At 40.9% G+C, this 17,649-nt stretch overlaps 1 protein-coding gene across 1 annotated transcript in view; it reads right to left on the bottom strand.

Moving 5' to 3' along the window:
• The window catches only part of LOC106904961 (uncharacterized), a 41,206-nt gene that overhangs the window by 7,088 nt on the left and 16,469 nt on the right, over window positions 1–17,649 (bottom strand). The window contains exons 2-37 of the mRNA XM_088003270.1: window positions 14,288–14,515; window positions 12,700–12,719; window positions 12,588–12,620; window positions 12,489–12,521; window positions 12,335–12,388; window positions 10,880–10,972; window positions 10,733–10,804; window positions 9,176–9,220; window positions 9,045–9,098; window positions 8,906–8,959; window positions 7,508–7,561; window positions 7,375–7,428; window positions 7,176–7,229; window positions 6,315–6,359; window positions 6,155–6,208; window positions 6,023–6,067; window positions 5,355–5,408; window positions 5,168–5,266; window positions 5,024–5,068; window positions 4,839–4,937; window positions 4,701–4,754; window positions 4,498–4,605; window positions 4,053–4,106; window positions 3,872–3,970; window positions 3,707–3,760; window positions 2,479–2,577; window positions 2,341–2,394; window positions 2,214–2,267; window positions 2,088–2,141; window positions 1,921–1,974; window positions 1,804–1,848; window positions 1,631–1,729; window positions 1,211–1,318; window positions 1,076–1,129; window positions 862–915; window positions 33–86 (exon numbers count right to left, since the gene is read on the bottom strand). Coding sequence (XP_087859396.1) covers window positions 33–86; window positions 862–915; window positions 1,076–1,129; window positions 1,211–1,318; window positions 1,631–1,729; window positions 1,804–1,848; window positions 1,921–1,974; window positions 2,088–2,141; window positions 2,214–2,267; window positions 2,341–2,394; window positions 2,479–2,577; window positions 3,707–3,760; window positions 3,872–3,970; window positions 4,053–4,106; window positions 4,498–4,605; window positions 4,701–4,754; window positions 4,839–4,937; window positions 5,024–5,068; window positions 5,168–5,266; window positions 5,355–5,408; window positions 6,023–6,067; window positions 6,155–6,208; window positions 6,315–6,359; window positions 7,176–7,229; window positions 7,375–7,428; window positions 7,508–7,561; window positions 8,906–8,959; window positions 9,045–9,098; window positions 9,176–9,220; window positions 10,733–10,804; window positions 10,880–10,972; window positions 12,335–12,388; window positions 12,489–12,521; window positions 12,588–12,620; window positions 12,700–12,719; window positions 14,288–14,515 — 2,387 coding nt within the window. The remainder of the gene's footprint in view (window positions 1–32; window positions 87–861; window positions 916–1,075; window positions 1,130–1,210; window positions 1,319–1,630; window positions 1,730–1,803; window positions 1,849–1,920; window positions 1,975–2,087; window positions 2,142–2,213; window positions 2,268–2,340; window positions 2,395–2,478; window positions 2,578–3,706; window positions 3,761–3,871; window positions 3,971–4,052; window positions 4,107–4,497; window positions 4,606–4,700; window positions 4,755–4,838; window positions 4,938–5,023; window positions 5,069–5,167; window positions 5,267–5,354; window positions 5,409–6,022; window positions 6,068–6,154; window positions 6,209–6,314; window positions 6,360–7,175; window positions 7,230–7,374; window positions 7,429–7,507; window positions 7,562–8,905; window positions 8,960–9,044; window positions 9,099–9,175; window positions 9,221–10,732; window positions 10,805–10,879; window positions 10,973–12,334; window positions 12,389–12,488; window positions 12,522–12,587; window positions 12,621–12,699; window positions 12,720–14,287; window positions 14,516–17,649) is intronic.

The raw sequence follows: 17,649 nt of genomic DNA, 5'->3' as shown, positions 1-17,649 counted from the left end.
ATGTATTCATAGATAAAAAATGGTCAGCGTACTGGAGTTCCTCTGGATCCTGGAGGTCCGGCTGGCCCTTTGGGTCCGGGTTCCCCCTGGAAAGTCGTCACATATTCACTGACAGTAAAGACCTTTAATGTACTCTGTACCTTTAAATACGACCGATCATGAACAGGCTAGGACAAATCTACGGGCTACAAAACATGACCTCTTTTTGACAAAATGTGCTGGAACTCTGCTGGGGTTGCTAGGTAACAGGGTGGAACTCTGCTGGGGTTGCTAGGTAACGGGGTGGAACTCTGCTGGGTTTGCTAGGTAATGGGTTGGGGTTGCTAGGTGAAGGGCAGTGCCTGTTTAACGCCCTATTGACAGATTGGGTGGCTTTTCAACATGTTGGGCCGGAAAAAATACAATTTTGTGTCGGTTGTTAAACTTTAAGCTGCTTTTAACAAGATTCATCAGATTTTTAAAAAGGTTTCAGAGGAAAATTATTTCAAATAGTTCCCACTGTGTGGCAGAAAAGTGCCACACTTTAAATAAAATGTTATTGCACTTATTAGTTAATTTACTATCAGCCAGATCTGGCAACCCAGTTTAACATCAACCTGCCAATGGGACTGGAGATGGAGATTAGCCATCTGGCTGTAATCTCCTGTATTTACATGTAAATGTTCATTAATATAGTATTAGTATAAACATTTTTAAAACTTAGTTGTGAAATTACAACTTGGAAGGTTTTGAAGTGTTTCTACATCCAGACACCAAAAAACATTGACTTAATGCCAAAACCTGGCTGTTTTTAGAACAAATGTGTAAACAAAACAAAACAAAACAAAACATTTAAAATCAGATATGAAACAGGAGGTGAACCTTTTCTCCACTGGGTCCGGCGGGTCCTACTGGGCCGAGGGGGCCGGGCGCTCCCTGTGGAGGGAACAAAGACAGTCAGCTCATCCAGAGCAGTGCGCCGTCGGCTCAGACGAGCCGGGACAAGCCGTGAGCCGCACCGATCCATCATCAGTTTATTTTAAACGCCTTTGTTCAGGGCTGAGGCAGAGGAAAACTCGGTGGAGGAAGAACTCACTCTTGCTCCGTCGTTTCCGGGCGTACCTTCTGATCCCTTCTCACCGATGGCTCCCTGAACAGAAACCACAAAAACAAACCGTTTGCTTCCTTCTTCATCCTCCTCCAGGGAAGAACCTGGCTCTGAGGAACTCACCCGATCACCCTTGGGCCCAGGAGGTCCAGAGATTCCTCGCTCTCCTGGCATCCCTTGAAGACCAGGAGGACCGACGTCTCCCAGCGTGCCGGGCGGACCCGGACTGCCCTGCAGCCACATTTTGGATTGATGATGTATATTCTCAGTGAACTGAAGCTAAACGACGTTTTTAACTGAAAACTTGATTTTTACAGTAATCTGATTACATCCAGTAATTAGATTAAAGTTGTGATTTTATTTTAGTTTTAAAAACATATGTTGTTGTTTCCTGCTGTTCCCTCCATGCCGATGATAAAGTGTTATTGTTACATCTTTGAAAATAAGGGAAACAGAAGAACGAGAGATTTTCTAAACTTATTCAGATCGCAATTTCCTCAAAAACACCAGATTTAAGGAGCCATCTTGGATCAGTGGTGCTACCTTTGGTCCGTCTGGACCTGGCGCTCCAGGAATCCCTTTGGGTCCCTGCAGGCCGGATGCACCCAGTTCCCCTCTCTCTCCAGGGATTCCTCGCTCGCCCTGGAAGATACACCATCATTTAATCTAAACATCAATTTAGATTTTATAATTTTAGATCATTTAGATTCACTGACCCTCGGTCCAATTTGACCAAGTGGACCAATTTCTCCAGGAATGCCCTGAAAGCAACACAGAGGTGAGTTACTGACTAGAAACCTTGTGGATAAAAATGTTATTTTTGTTGGACTTACTTGGTCACCTGGTTTACCAGACTCTCCGGGGGGCCCTTGGTTTCCTGGCAAACCCTACAGACAAATAAATAAGAGATGAAACAATAAAAAAGAAGATCGTTCTCGTCCAGTTTATATCTCTAGGATGCTGTGAAGGTTTTGTTTTAGAGAAAATAAACTCAACGCACCGGGAATCCGTTCACGCCAGGCGGCCCCTGCTCTCCTCTGTCTCCTGCGGGGCCCTTTGGTCAACAAAAGTCATTTTTTAGGTCTAGAAATGATGCATGAAGTTCATAACACATAACGATACGTACAGGCGGGCCGGGCGGGCCTGCAGGGCCAACTTCTCCATCTTTTCCTGGAGGTCCCTGATGGCAAAGTGACAAATAAGTTCATCACAGAAGGTAAACGGCCTAGTTAAAGCTGGAGGAAATGACTTACTCTTTGACCAAGAACTCCTGGAGATCCTTGTTCGCCTGTTTTTCCAGGATCACCCTTTATGTGAAAAACATATTTAAAGTCAGAAACAAAATGAGATTTTAGCTGAAATGTGTAAAAATGAAGGAGAAGCAATCTTACGTTGAAACCTTTGGGGCCCGGGGCCCCCATGGTTCCCACTGGGCCTCTGTTACCAATCGATCCTGCGGGGCCTGGACGTCCGTCTTCACCGGACGGACCCTAAAAACAACGCACCGCGTATTTTAATCAGAGAATCAAAACTTCAAAGTAAATTTAAAGACAGTGAAATAAAAATAGCTCCAGAGCGTAAAGTTTTACATGAACTGTTTCCTAACCATGCTAACGGCTAGCATCGTCATTGTTGATACCAGACTCAACAATGTTGATGCGTTTGTGGTCCTTCAGTATGAACGTAATGAAGGAACAATACATTTAATCTCCTGGTAAAATTATATCTGTTAAAACTACAAAGTTGACTCCTTTTGTGTAACTGCACTAACGCAGCTCATGCTAACAACTAAAGCTAAAGGTGCTAATGATTAGCTAACTTTAGATATGATGTGTAGTTTTCCCAAAAGTATGGATAAATTTAATCCACTGGTAAATTTCTATCTGTTAAAACTTATTTTATAAAGTTATCCTGCTTTATAATCCCGCTAGGTAACTGAACTTAATGTAACTTATTCTAACTCCAAAAGCTAAAGATGCTAATGATTAGCAAGGCTATCGTGTGCCTTTCTCCAGTCTAACTTGACTGCTTTGTTTTATAACTATGATAAAACACTTGACTTAGAATCTCTCTGTGTGATTTTACTGAACTGACTTGATATTTCTGTATGTAAACTAGATTGTTTATTCTAAAGTAAATTAAAAGAGCTTTTATTGTGAATTGGGGAATCATAATTGTTTATAAATTCAATCTTACAGATGATTCATATCTAATTACCTCCAAACACGTTTCTTATTGATAGAAATGTTGATTTGCTGATTTTGCTGCAGTTTAAGCTAGCTGCTAAAGCTAATGATGCTAATGGAGGTTACTGTTGCCATGTTCTGCATAACAGCCTCATTCAATTCAAACATAATGCAGGGATTAATGTGCATGTTAGCAGGAAACACAGAAATATAGAAACTAAGTAATATTACAAGATAAATACAAAAGGTAAAAATGGTATTCTAAAAAAATGGTGTATGGAAAAACGTAAAGGAGAAACATTAAAATAAAGCTTACTGAGATAAAATGATAAATTTGCAGACATGTTAATCACTGAGCCAATCCTACATTTAAACATCTATCTGTGATTTTGGCTTTGAGTCGGCCCTGCTAACCAGTGAGTAAGTGACGTACCAGTGGCCCTGGCTTGCCTTCTGCCCCCTGGACTCCTGGGGTGCCAGTAAGACCCTGTGGAAGATTTACCAAATAAAAAGTAGTGATTCCTCAGACAGAACCAGTAAGATTTAACCAACAGGTGAGATCCAGCAGTTTGAAGGTAAAAGACAGCTCTTGTGTTACCCTTGCACCTGGTAGACCAGGCTCCCCTGGACGGCCCGGGTCCCCTAGAGAACCTTTAGGGCCCGGCGGGCCAGAAATGCCACGATCTCCTTGAGCACCCTTTCCAAAAGGAGGGGATTACTCTTTAGTTATATGAATCAGATAAAATAAGACAGAAATATTCACAGCAAATGTACAATACCTTAGGTCCTGGCAGGCCATCAGCACCAGGGAAACCTCTGTTTCCAGGAGAACCCTGAAAAACCGACAAGGGTTCAGATCAGTCCAGAGTTCACTCAGGCACCTGATAATCCCAAAGGAAGACTTTTCTGGGCAGCTGGTCCTGAACAGACCAGCAGCTCTGGTCAACAGGTGGACTTGTCTTGACCAATGAGAGTTAACCAACATCGTCTATGCTAGCTCATCCTGGCAGCTTTAGCTTTAGCAACCAATGGGGGAAGGAGAAGGTCTCAGTCAACATCCCTGTTCAAAATCAGACCAAAGGTCATGGATGGACCGATTTGGTAAGAAGGATTTGAACTTGTGAATGTGAACATGAGTAAAAAATTAGGACTTTTGAAAACCCTGTTGTGAAATTATGGGATTATTTAGAACAAGGTACTGTTGTGAACAAAATGGCGACTCACTCTCTCACCGACGGGCCCTGGAGGGCCAACCGAGCCGGGATCTCCACGCGATCCTCGCTTTCCTTCCTCACCCTGGGGTCCTATCACTCCCTGGGAACCTGGTGGACCCTAACAAAGACAGAAACACAAACCAGAACGGATCCGAACGTTAGAAAACTGCTCATCAGGCTCAGGTAATTCGCTTCTTTTCAATGGACTCTCACCGGTTCTCCCTTTGGTCCTGCTTCACCTTTGAAACCGGGAACTCCAACGTCTCCCTTTGGATGGAGGTCAGTCTCATTAACATGAGTGGAGATTTAACAGAGGTCCAGAAACAGGTGAAAACTTTAGAGTCAGCTCACCCCCTGTCCTTTAATGCCAGGCTGACCGGTGCTTCCCTGTGGTCCTGGTGGGCCGGACGGTCCAGGGTGGCCTCCTGGACCTTGTGGACCCAAGTTACCCTGTGAAGAGAGACCCGTTGGTTGGTTGGTTGATTGGTTTGTAGTAAAGAATGAAGCTCAGTTGGAGCTGAAAAACGTTTACACACCACTGGTCCTTTGGTTCCTGGGCCTCCATCTGTACCCATGGGTCCCTGTGAACACAAAGCTCCTAACGTTATGTCTGCTAACAGCATTACATCCATTTAATGCCCTCTCTGTGTGCTGCAGTATAAGACATGCCAGATGCTGACCCTCAGTCCAACTGGTCCAGCTCTGCCTTGGTGACCGGTCTCTCCTCTCTGACCCTGAGGGCCTTCTGGACCTCTGACCCCTGTGGGACCAGGCTGACCCTGTGAAAGACGACCACCATGTACAATAAGCATCATGAAGTCTGTATGTGGCATGTTGTCATGAAACTCAGTGAGTTTCTGTACTTGCCTTCATTCCCGGGCCTCCTGGATACCCAGCAGGACCGCTGAGACCCAACGGGCCCTGAAGTCCGACAGACAAGAGAATATTACAGAGTTATACTGATGAAATTATTAATTAGGATGGCAGACAGACAAAAGCCTGACCTAAAACTGGCTTTATGGACTGTCTTAACATGGTGAAGAAAATGTTTTTCCAAGGAGATTCTGAGAAACGTTGCTGTTATTCACAAAAGGCTCAGGAATTTCTTATCATACAAACGAAAATTCAAACCAATGAACCTCAAAGGTGCCACAACACGTTTTCTGTCTGATAAGTCTTTCAGACACATGAGGGCAATCCATTTGATAACAGGTTAGCAGTGGTTAGCACACTCCTGCTAATCCACCAATGCACTAAAGTGTCCAGCATTTTTGCTAACTTTGAAAACATTTAGCGCACTTAGCTTCCCTACATTTATTTTTCCAGATAAATCCTAAAGCAATTTAGCTAAAGTTGAAAATGTTTAGTACTTTGCTTTGACAACAACTGCTTTTGCTTAAACCAGTAAACTGTCGCCATCTGCTGGCCAGGAGGGATAAAAAAGATGAATGATTGTAATGTTGGAATCACGCCTCAGAAATGCCAGCTGCTTTTATCTGGCATGGTTTTGTTTGGTAAATAGTCTAACCACTCACCAGTGGACCAGGTTTCCCGATGTTGCCAGGCATGCCACGCTTCCCCTAAGAGACATTGAGTTTCATGTTTATGAGTGTTATTTTTACAATTCAGTGTCTAATAAAAGTAAAAGTTAGCATGAAGAGACGTACTGCCACTCCACCAGGTCCGGGCCGGCCTCTTTCTCCGGGCATTCCAGCAGGACCCTGTTAGTTAAACACAAATAAATTACCCATCCATAAAAGTGATTTCATTAAATTTACACTTTCATGCTTTATGCTTCTAAGAAAAACAAAATGTATTTTAACTCACCATGGGTCCCGGTCCTCCCATCGGGCCAGGCGGGCCTGTAGCCCCCTAAAAAAACCAGATAAACCTCCTTTTATTGCTCAGTAAAGATGCAGCATCAACACACCGTCTCTGTCAGTCTTAATGACGGTTCAGTGGGTACGAGGCGTGCCTCAGGGACTACTCCTCGACTCCTTTCTATTTCTGTTCCTGCCTGGTTTGAATACCAGGCAGGAATAAAATTATTTGATCAATTCTACGCAGATGACACTCAGATGAGTCCATAAATCTGAAAATAAATCCTATTGTACTGTCTTTCCAAATTATTTCAGTGTAGTTGGACGGATTCCTGGCAGTTTGTTGTATAATGAAAAATTTGATTCCATTTATGTTGCTGCTCCAGTTAAAACATTTTCAGACTTTAGATGTTAGCACCATTATATCAAACAGAACTTAGTTTTTATAAACCTAATTTGATGTGACAATTTCATAATCAACCTCTTGGCCAGGGGTTCCCAAAGCGGAGGTCGAGGCCCCTGGGGAGGTTGCGGGACGTCAACCGCAGGTCGAGAAGTGATTCTCAGCATCACAATGATGTGACCCATGAGGTGTGAAAGGCCATAAATAAATGTACCCTCAAATATCTCATTAAATAATGAACAGTAACACTTTTAATCATTTAATTAAATAAATTAATTTAAAAATGCAGTTTATTATTTAGGGGGCGCTATAACCACGACACATCAGATCTGCTGCTGAAAGCAAACCTCAAGTTTCCACAGAGCGAAATGGATAGTTACCATGGAAACAATGGCCAATGCAAATTGTTCTCATTATTGTCATTAAATCTTCAAACCTTCAGAAAACGATAAGATTATTTTTTACCTTGGATCCCACAGCTCCAGTTTCACCCTTTTGACCAAGAGGCCCAATGTGACCCTAAAGGCCAGAAACAGAGAATTCAGTAAACAAATTCAATGTTAATCAGATTTTTAACAATCGTCTAGAAGAAACGAAAATCAACCGAATCCATTTCTAGAACGCCTTGATTAATAAAATCATTTTAAAGTTTGTTGTTACTCACTCGATGGCCCTTCAGGCCGGGCGGACCGGGCGTTCCAGGAAACCCTCTTGGTCCCTAAATATGAACGAAATGTGAGATTATTTATGGGAAATGAAGATTTTAGTCAAATAAACTCTGTTGTCTCCAAAGTTACCGAGGATCCAGGGAATCCAACTTCTCCAGAATTTCCTGCTCTGCCAGCTTCTCCCTGATGAGAAAAGACATTTACAATCTAAGGAGATGCAGGAATGTTTAATGAGTTTAGAAAGTGTTATTCTATAATTAGTTCTCATTTATACCAGGCTTAAATAAACTGTAACATTTTCCATTATTTTACAGTAAATCCATTTTGTTCTTTTTGTGTTTTTAAATATTTTAAATACTTGTACTTCCAGAGCCAAACATTTTCTGTGAGGTAAATAAACCTGAAATCAGACAATCAGCTTGTAAGCTGTGTTTTTTATGCAAATGAAGCACATCAGGCTTGACCTTTCACCTCCAAGAAATGTTTTCCTCAGAGGAAGTTCAGGACCTTTTTGATGAACCTGTTTTTCCACGCAGACAGTTGACATTTCTGTCCCTGTTTAGGGTTCATTCACACCATTCCTGTTTAATCCAACTCCAGTCTGTCTGCCTAGTCAAAGTTCGGTTTGGTTGGGGAATGCTGATCAAACTCTGGTCGGCCTACAAACCTCCGTCTCGGTTCGGCTGAAGTGAACTTTGGTGCAGTTTGAATGTGAACACCAAGCGAACCAGAGACCGCTCAAGCGCAGGGCATCCTGGGTAAATACAGCCAGAACAAACCGACTAGCTTAGCGCTAGCAGGAGAAACAGCTCATAGATTTTAGCCAAAGACAAAAAACTAATCATCCAACTACTAAAATCTGACGACACTCCATTTTGTTTACATTTAGTTGCTCTCAGTGTCTTCAGAGGCTTTCATGTCGTTTCCTTCAGTGGTTCTTGGTGCAGCGCCCCCACAGGCCAGGAGGGGAACAGGTTGCTCAAAGGGTTTGGTTGGTTTTAATATCTCATCATAAAAACCATCCTTGGTAGGTTGGAGTGGTGCTGGCAGAGCAGAACTATGCCTCGTTTCCACTGAGTTGTGCGGTTTGGTTCACTATTCTGTCTGTTTACATTTTAAATATTCTTGGTCAAACTTCAGTTGTTCATCAATAGGATGATGGTGGAGCTACGACACCTTCAGGTACCCGTGTCTGTTGACTGTGTCCAACCAACACCGTCCACTGATGAGAGGACAGAGTGAGACGTGTCGGTTTAACTTTACCTGCCCTGTGAGAGTCCAACTCCTGAAAACGGCGGACCGTAAATTATTGAACCACGTCGATCCGCTCAGAGGAAACGAGGCAGAGTGTCCATCTCTGCTCTCTAGATTTCACTGAGTTTATTTTGAGTTTATGGCTGCAGAGTTACAAAGACAAAATGTTTCTGCTCCTTTCTCAAAGACATATTCAACATTAAGTGGCACTTGTTTTGTGTTATTGTAAATGTTTCAACAGGGTTAAAGTTCTCGAACGCTGCAGACACTCACATCTTCGCCTGGTTTTCCTGGCGGGCCCTCCGGTCCCCTCTGCCCTGGCGAACCCTGATAAGCAAAAACATGACATTAAAATATCACAATGAATGATTGATCTGTAGTACACAGGAAAGTTAGAAAAAGGTCTTTGTACCATGTGACCAGGATCACCAACTTCTCCGGGAGGTCCTTGTGGTCCAGGGTGACCCTGTCAAGGCAGGATTAACAGGTTTCAGGAGAAACAGAGCGAACATGCAGAGATCATTAGGTAGGAGACGGACTTACAGGTGAGCCGTTTGGTCCGGTTGGGCCTCTGGCTCCAGCTTCTCCCTGAAACAAACATCCAAAGGATAAATTTCAGGAGCTGCTTCATATTTATGGTGCTGCAGCTGAACGTTCCCAAATGATCTCCCTAAAAAACCAGCAAGAAACATGCAACACTTGGTACTTTGGTTTATTTCTTCAACTTTTAATAATAACATCTATCCATTGGTCAATAGTTTGGTTTAACACAGAGACAAATCCACCAACAGATTGTTGTCAGTTAACCTAATATGGATGTTTTTTCCTGTGAGAGGAAGCTGGAGTACCTGGAGAAAACTTTCATATTCACGTTGAAACTATGCAAACGTCACAGAGTTAGAGCCGAGCCAGCACCGCCTCCGGCACCTTCCAACCTCCAGATCATTCTCAGAAAAAAAAGGTGTTTACGAGGCTGAAGGAGTTTCAGAAGAACGGGACAGAGTGATCCAGAATACAGTTCCGCCAGTAAACTCTGGGTCAGATCCAAGGCATCTCTGCAGTGGAACATGGTTGGAAAACCTCCAAAGGGACTCAATTCATCGTGAAGAGTTGCTCCGATCTCCCCCCAACATGAGAGACCTCCTCACCGTTCCTTTACCTTGTAAAGTTCAACAGAGATGAACTGGGCGAGTCTCAGCTTCACCGGGGTTATGGTCTCTACGTTTGCGTTCACACCAGTCCGGTTTAGTCCACTTTAATCCAACTCCAGTCCGTTTGTCTGGGAAGTCCAGTTCAGTTTGTGGGGTGTGAACGCTAACTGACCTCTGACCTCTGACCTCTGGTCCTCTAAACCTCGGTCTGGTTTGGTTGAAGTGAACGCCAAGCGGACCAGAGATCGCTCCAAAAGCAGGAAGTGGACTACAGCGCAGGACATCCTGGGTAAACACAACCAACGCTAACGTGCTAGCCTAGCGCTAGCAGCAGAAATGGCTCCTGGTCTTTAGCCAAAGACTAAAGAGAAATCCTCCAACCGCTAAAATCTGACGCCTCCATCTTGTTTCCATCTGGTGAAACAGGAAGTTGCTCTCAGTGTCTTCAGAGGTTTTTGTGTCGTTTCCTTCAGTGGTTCTTGGTGCAGCGCCCCCACAGGCCAGGAGGGGAACAGGTTGCTCAAAGGAAAGTAAACTCTATCAACTGAAAATGTAACTATTGTTGAAACTTTGGTCTCCAGTCAAACCTGTCTGACAGGGGAAACAAGTTCAATTCATGTTTTAAAGGTTTTCATGTTCTTGGTGTTTTGTCTCCATCTAGTGGTCATTGTTATGCCTAATTTTGTAAATTTGCATGTTAAATATGTAAATCCAAAAAGTAATGACTTGTTTTCTGTAAAAGATGCAGCTCAGCAGGTTACTTGGTTTTCACAACTGGACCTTTTATGTTGAAGGAAGTCAGAAATATTCACCATCTAGAGAAGTTTCCAGATCTTTAACCCTAACAGCAAACCAAACAACTTCCCCTCTGAGGGCCCAGAAGGCCGACATCAGAAACCAGATGCTGATGTTCTCCATGTGGAACCATAACCCCCGGGCCGGTTCTTACCCTGGCTCCACTCAGCATGTGATGCGGTCCTGTTTTTGAATCCATTCCTTGAGCCATGTGTGCTCCCAGCCCCTGCAGACGACACGTTTCAGGTTAGATCAGGCTGCTTCCAGCTGCGAGCTGTTCAGACGCCGCGGCTCCTCTCACCCCCGGGTGTGATGGGGGACCCGGAGGTCCCGGCTCTCCAGGCTGACCCGGAATACCCGGCTCTCCATCAAACCCTGCCGGTCCTCGCAGTCCCTTTAAAGTAAAACAGACGGACTCAGACCGACTCCAACTGATTCTCCTCTGGTGCTGAATGTTTTTATCAAACTGAAACATGGAAATAAAAGTCAGAGCTGCCAGACTTGGTCTGATCCCACTGATCTAATTTTGTTTGTTTGGTTTGGATAAACTAAAAACCTGAAGCACAAATGGAGCTGAACCTCACATTGTTTGTGGAGTTTCGACAATTCATTTGTTCTGCTGTGGAAAGGGTTGCAGCTTGTGGGATTATTCTGAAACTAGCATTAAAATCACCCCAGAGTTTAATCTCAGAGCCAATAACAGCTGACCAGATGACTTCAAGATGATTTCACAAACACTTAAAAATCAGGAGGTCAGAGGTCGTTAAAAGTTTAAAACCAACTAAAACGACCAGGAAGTCAGGATGGGGATATAAAACAGGCAGCATCAATCCGCTAGCAGTGGAGCTACCATGCTTTAGCATTTTTACTAACTAAAACATCAAACACACTTCGCTATGAGGAGCCGTTTAAGTTACACTGTCAAAAGTTAACAGCTATAATTTTGTTTTTTTATTCCTAAGAGACAAAAATTGGGGCTTAATATTTCAGCCATAGGTTATTAATTTATAAATGTCACAGCTTCATACTAAACCAAGCTAAATATTTAGTTACCAAGCTAAATATTTAGTTACCAAGCTAAATATTTAGTTACCAAGCTAAATATTTAGTTACCAAGCTAAATATTTAGTTAACTAACAACATATTAAGATCCAAATTAAATATTTGACTTGGGAAATAGTTCAATGTCTGTTTAAACCTTTGCATAACACTTTAGATGTTTGCGGTCAAAAAAATTTTATTGAGGCAAATTAAACATTTAGCTTGCTAACTAAATATTTAGAGTACAAGCTAAATGTTTACGTAGCAAGCTAAATATAGCTTTAACCTAAATATTGAGTTTCAGACTAAATACTGACTTAGCTAGCAAGGTAAATATAATTTGAAGCTAAATATTTAGTTAGCAAGCTAAATACTTAGTTTCAAACTAAATGGTTAGTTTGAAGCTAACTGACCCAGGTCTGTTTTTAGGAATAAAATACAATTAAAAAAGAAAAATATGCTGGGTTGCAGGTAACATTTTCCATTTAAAGTTAAAAAAAGGGCCACACAAAATTTTGCCAAGGCCTGCAAATGGCCCACGAACCTCACTTTGAACACCACCGCTTTGTATGAATGTCTGTGTATAATTTAACCTGCTTCAAAGAACTATTACAGGTAAGAACAATAATTAAGCTGTTAAAAGCTTAAATCAATGTGACTCTCATGTCGATGACGGAAACTTCAGATTGATTTTGTTTTCCTGAACCAGACGTACGGGTCTTCCTTTGTTCCCGTGAGGTCCTCTGTGTCCTGGTGGCCCCGGCGGCCCCTGTCAGACAAAACGAGCATTTCAAACCAGCAGATGAAAACAGGGTGAGCTTAGCAGGAAGTGACATGTTTGGGCGTAACGGAGAGGCGGAGTGACGCACCATGGGTCCAGGTCGGCCTCGGACCCCCGTCACCTGCAGAGAAAAACCCGTTAGATCTGTGAAACCAGAACCGCTTCAGAGATGTGCAGCTCTACTCACGTAAGGAACCTCTCCCGGTTCTCCTTTCTGACCCTGAGGACGCAGAGAGAAAACGTCAGAGAAACGCTGGCAGCGCCAGGCGGGCGACACGAAGCAGGAAACGCTGCCTTACCTTGTAAATTCTGCCTCCGCCTGCAGGACAGAGAAAACATTTCAGATCAGCAAAGATGGTTCAGGTTTTTATTTTCTAAATTGATCATTTACCGCAATCTTACCAAGAAAATAATTTGTCATGTTGTTATGATAAAACCCAAACTGTCCATATTGTTGGGATTGTTTGTTTTTCTATTTTCTCCACTGAAAGCATCGATAAAAGATGAAGATAAGATTAAATGTTATTTGTGCAGTTCAGTGACACAAATAACTCAATTTAACTGGTGTCCTAAAGAAGTGTTTTACAAATGAGAAGGCCTGTTGCAATAATCAATAAGTCAACTAATCACGTGAAATATTAAAATGAGCTCAATAATTTCCATTTATATAATTTATCTTTTTTTTTCTCTTTCCAAACACAAGATGATAAAAGTCTACAGTCTGAAAAAGCCATTTTTTAAAGGACAATTTAAAATCATTTCACTTATAATCTGTCAAAATAAAAAAAAAAAAAATAAAAAGATGTTGAACGAGCATGCCACACTTTTCAGCAGGGCTGGGCAACTTGGATTCAAAGTTTAATTACTATTATTATATTTTGTGGTAAAATTGTGAAATATTTATTACTACTGTTTCAAATAGTAAAAAATGTGGTAAACTATAATATTACTATCATTTATCACACAGATAATGTTTTAGATAATTTTCTAGTAATATAATGGCAATAATGCAATAATAATAATAATAATAATAATAATAATAATAATAATGCAAGAACACATTCTCAAAGATCAATAAATTTTAAATTCTAACAAACATTTAACACTGGAAAACATTTTAAATATTCAAAATAAATAAAACAACAGAAACTACAAATAAAATGAGTTATGAACAAATTTTCAAAAGTTGAGACCAAAACACCAAACTGAAGAGAAAAATGATAAATCACACAACTGGACATTATTTATCAGGTGATGGATTGATTTATTGTGGCCAGCCTGTTTGATCTAAACAGGGTGTCCAAAGTGTGGCCCGGGGGCCGTTTGTGGCCCCTGGATTAGTTTGTGTGGCACAAAGTTTTGTAATTTTTTTAGGATGATATTTTCCGTTGGAAGTTTACATCTTCATAAAATGTTCAACAGAAATATTCTTTCTTTAGTTGGCTTCTATTATTATTATTATTATTATTATTATTATTATTATTTATTCTAACCTAATAATAAGTTGCGTAAAAAACATCCAGTGGATTTTTACTAAAAACCAACTTGGCCACAGATGTTCATTATATTTGGACAAATGAAGCAAAATTTGTAGAACATTTTCTTTTCTTTTCTGGGGAAAAACTAAAAACATTTTATAAATTTAAAAAATTGAAAATAACAGATCTAAAAAGTTAAGGCAAATATTACATGTTTTATTGATTGTTTTGCAGGTAAAAGGAAAATAATTCACAAGAACATGTATTTTTTTAATTGGGGGGAAAAAAAAGAAAAAATGGCCCCTGAATATTTTCAACTCGGAGCTAAAAGTGATCAGACGTCAGTTTTGCTCGTTTTGAGGTTTTAGCGAAGCGCCGTAGGAGCGACTTCCTGTCGGAGGCAGCTCACCGACGCTCCCCGTCCCGCCGCCGCCGCCGCCGGTGCCGGGCGAGTCGCCCTGGCAGACGGGGCAGCACTCGCCCTCCGGGATGTACAGCTTCTCACAGTTGGTCACGTCGTCGCACTGGATGTCGTCGCACAGAACGCTCCCCTTGTCGCAAACGCAGATCCGGCACGGCGTCGGCTTCCAGATGTCGTTGTTGGTGTAGATCTGGCCGTCCTGTTCGCAGCTGCCGTCTGAAACACACAGGAAGAGGAAGATCAGCTTCTGACGGAAGGTTCTGGAAAACAGGCGGGAAAGGTCCGGCTGTCACTAACAGAGGAAGATGTCAACCTTCATTCTGAGAATAAAGTCACAGTATGAAGGGAATCACGTTGTGCGACAATAGAAGAATAAAGTCATAATTTTATAATAATAAATTAACATTAATAGAATAAAATTATACAATAAAGTCCAAATACTACAAGGAAAAAGTGGAACGACAAAGAAAATATGAGAATTAAGTTGTGATTTTATGATAAATTAATTTTTACCACAAAGTCGAAATGATCGGAGAAAAGTTATAATTTTATCAGAAAAGATTAATAAGAAAATAAAATCGTATGAAAATAAAGTCAAAATAATATGAGAATAAATTCATAGTTATTCTAAAATAAAGTCATAAGACTAGAATAAGGAAATTATGACAATTCCTAAAAAAATAATTTTATAAATTCAAAATTAATAATTAAATGAAATGAAGAACATTTAGTATCTTGTGAATTTATATTTTGGTATTGGTTTTATAGATAAGTAAATACTTTATCTTTTAACATCATCAGCATAAAACAATAATTATTAGCAAAACTTTTAGATGATTAGAAGAAAGAATCAGATGAAACCAGTTGGTATCAGCTTAATAAATATCAAAACTGTTTTCTCATAATTTTACAACTTTATTCTTTGATATTCCATCTTTAATTCACTGATATTCTGATTATTGATAATAATATGATTTTGTTCTAAGAGACACTGAACGCCGTTTTTCTGATTCTGTTTCCCAACTCTAGAAAAACCGGAACCGACCGGAACCGACTGGAACCAACTGGAACCAACCGGAACCGACCGGGCGGTTGCCTTCAGGAGGCGGGGCTTCAGAGTGACAAACCGAGCCAAACGCTCCAGCAGAAACACCGTTTAACGTTTAAACGTCTCACAGAAGGTTTTTATTTTACACGACTGAGCTGCTGTTTCAACCCGGCTGCAGTTTTACACAATCACAGTTTAAAATGTGAAGATTTTCTCAGATTAGCCCCAAAGTTCAGCTGAGAGAGATGATGTCACACAGGTAAATGTTCAGAGTTTTACACCCACAGATTAAGCCACCAGGTTGGAGATCTCACAGGTGAAGAAGTCTTTTAGTTTTATAGTTTTCTCCAGTCTCTGATTGTTTGAGGCTTTAATTCTTCCTGAAGTTTCAGATTCTTCAGTTACTCAGCAGTAATCTGAAATGTTCTGGTTCTGCATGTTCTGCTGCTGCACAAACAGCAGTAATGTGAAACGCAGGTTGCCTCCATGTGCTGCACGTACCGAGAAAAGAAGGGGCCTGGAAAACGTCTCCGTCTTCCAGACATGAGGTCATCCCTCCAGAGGAAACAACCGACAGGCGAGAAAAACTTCCAAAAAACTTCAGGTGTTTCACATGAACTCTGGAAATAATGGTTCAGAACCAGGAACATAACCTGCAGATATGAGGCAGAGGACAGAAACGGTCCTGGTGCAGAAAGGACGACCTCTGACCTCTACCTGTTTCTGCTGCCAACAGCAGGTGGCAGCTGTGAGCTTCAGGCTGCAGGTGAGCCAGGTTAGCAGCACAGACAGAAAACGGCCATGTTTCACTGCTGTGTTGTAATTCTCAGCTCAGAATCATACAGAACGTCCTGGTTCTGGCTCATGACACGCCACGATCCTTTACTTTTCAGCCAGTCATGACCTTTGACCTTTAGCCTGGTAAGTGAACCCTGGAGGGTCTGAGATGTTTTCCTCTTGGGAATCATTTTCCTCTCTGGAGGTGAAGCTTTTCAGATAGTTTGGACCTCATAAAGCAATATGAAACAACAAAGCTTAGTTTTAATGAACTTCCTAATTTATTTTCATTTTGATTAATAAATGTGGAATTTGTGTGTTTTAGGTCAGATTTACATCATTTTACAAACTATTAGATTATTTCTAATATCTGCTGAAGCCAGGAGCCGGTGCAGGGTGTACTTTCTTTTTACTGTAATGGTTTTAATAAACCACATCAGACCAGACAACACTAGAGATCTCCAACAAACCTCCACAGTTAAGCATCAACCAACATAAATAATTAATTCATATTGGGAGAAAAAGAACAAACAGGCTAATTAGAGCAGAAAATTAAACAGCAAAGAGAAATAATTCATCTCTGTGTTTATAGTTTATTATTTACCTGAACATCGATGAAGGAGTTTATAAATATTAGTTATCTTCACAACAAATTTGGAACTCAATAACTGATAAATGTAAATAAAACAAACCCAAAGGAACCTGAATGAGTAGAAAGTTGTTTTCTTCTTGTAAATTTTGTAAAAAAAAATGATAAAAAATGTTTTTTCACTATAATTTATAAATGTATCTCCATTTTCTTTCTTGTTTAGGTATGAACTAGCACTGCAGCACAGCTAGCTGTTGCAGGAAGTTAAAAAAGTTTTAAAGCTTCAATAAAACATCTACATGTTAGATTTTTTATTTACCTTTTAAACGGGTAACTACAACGGGTCAACGTAGTCAACGGGTTACTACAAAGAAGTGAAATAAAGTTCATTAATCTGAAACATTTATGAGTGATTTAATCATACTAGCTCCGGTACGAACAATGAAAATAAAAATAACAGCTCAAAAGTATCTATTATTGAAGCTCAAGTTACAGGAAACAAAGACTTTAAGGCTCCGTTAACACAGCAGGAAAACGTGATCATTTGACTTTTTATGGCCCAATTTTCACAAAAATAGGATCTGATTGGTGCCACGAGGTAAATCTCTACTTAAACAATGGCTGAAAATGACCTGATGAGATCAGAGTCACATCCCAACATTTATGAATAAACTTTAAAATGAGTCCAAAGTTGGCGGTGGCCATTTTTAATCGCATCACTGTGGGAACATGAACCGCTCACACACAGGTCTGTTTAACCAGCAATATGAACGGCCACAAAATGGAGACTTTGTTTTAATTAATTAGACAAATTAAAATGTTCTATAATGGGAAATATCAAATAAACAAAGTACTTGTCATGTAACAACCATGCTGTTGGGTTTCTCTGTAGTTTTACAGCAAACAGGACCAGATTTATCAACTAAGCTCTACATA

Source organism: Poecilia mexicana, unplaced genomic scaffold (assembly GCF_051168715.1).
Source record: "Poecilia mexicana isolate PSO_F unplaced genomic scaffold, ASM5116871v1 scaffold_2, whole genome shotgun sequence".
Classification (NCBI taxonomy): Eukaryota; Metazoa; Chordata; class Actinopteri; order Cyprinodontiformes; family Poeciliidae; genus Poecilia; species Poecilia mexicana.
This window is presented reverse-complemented; position numbering and strand designations above follow the sequence as displayed.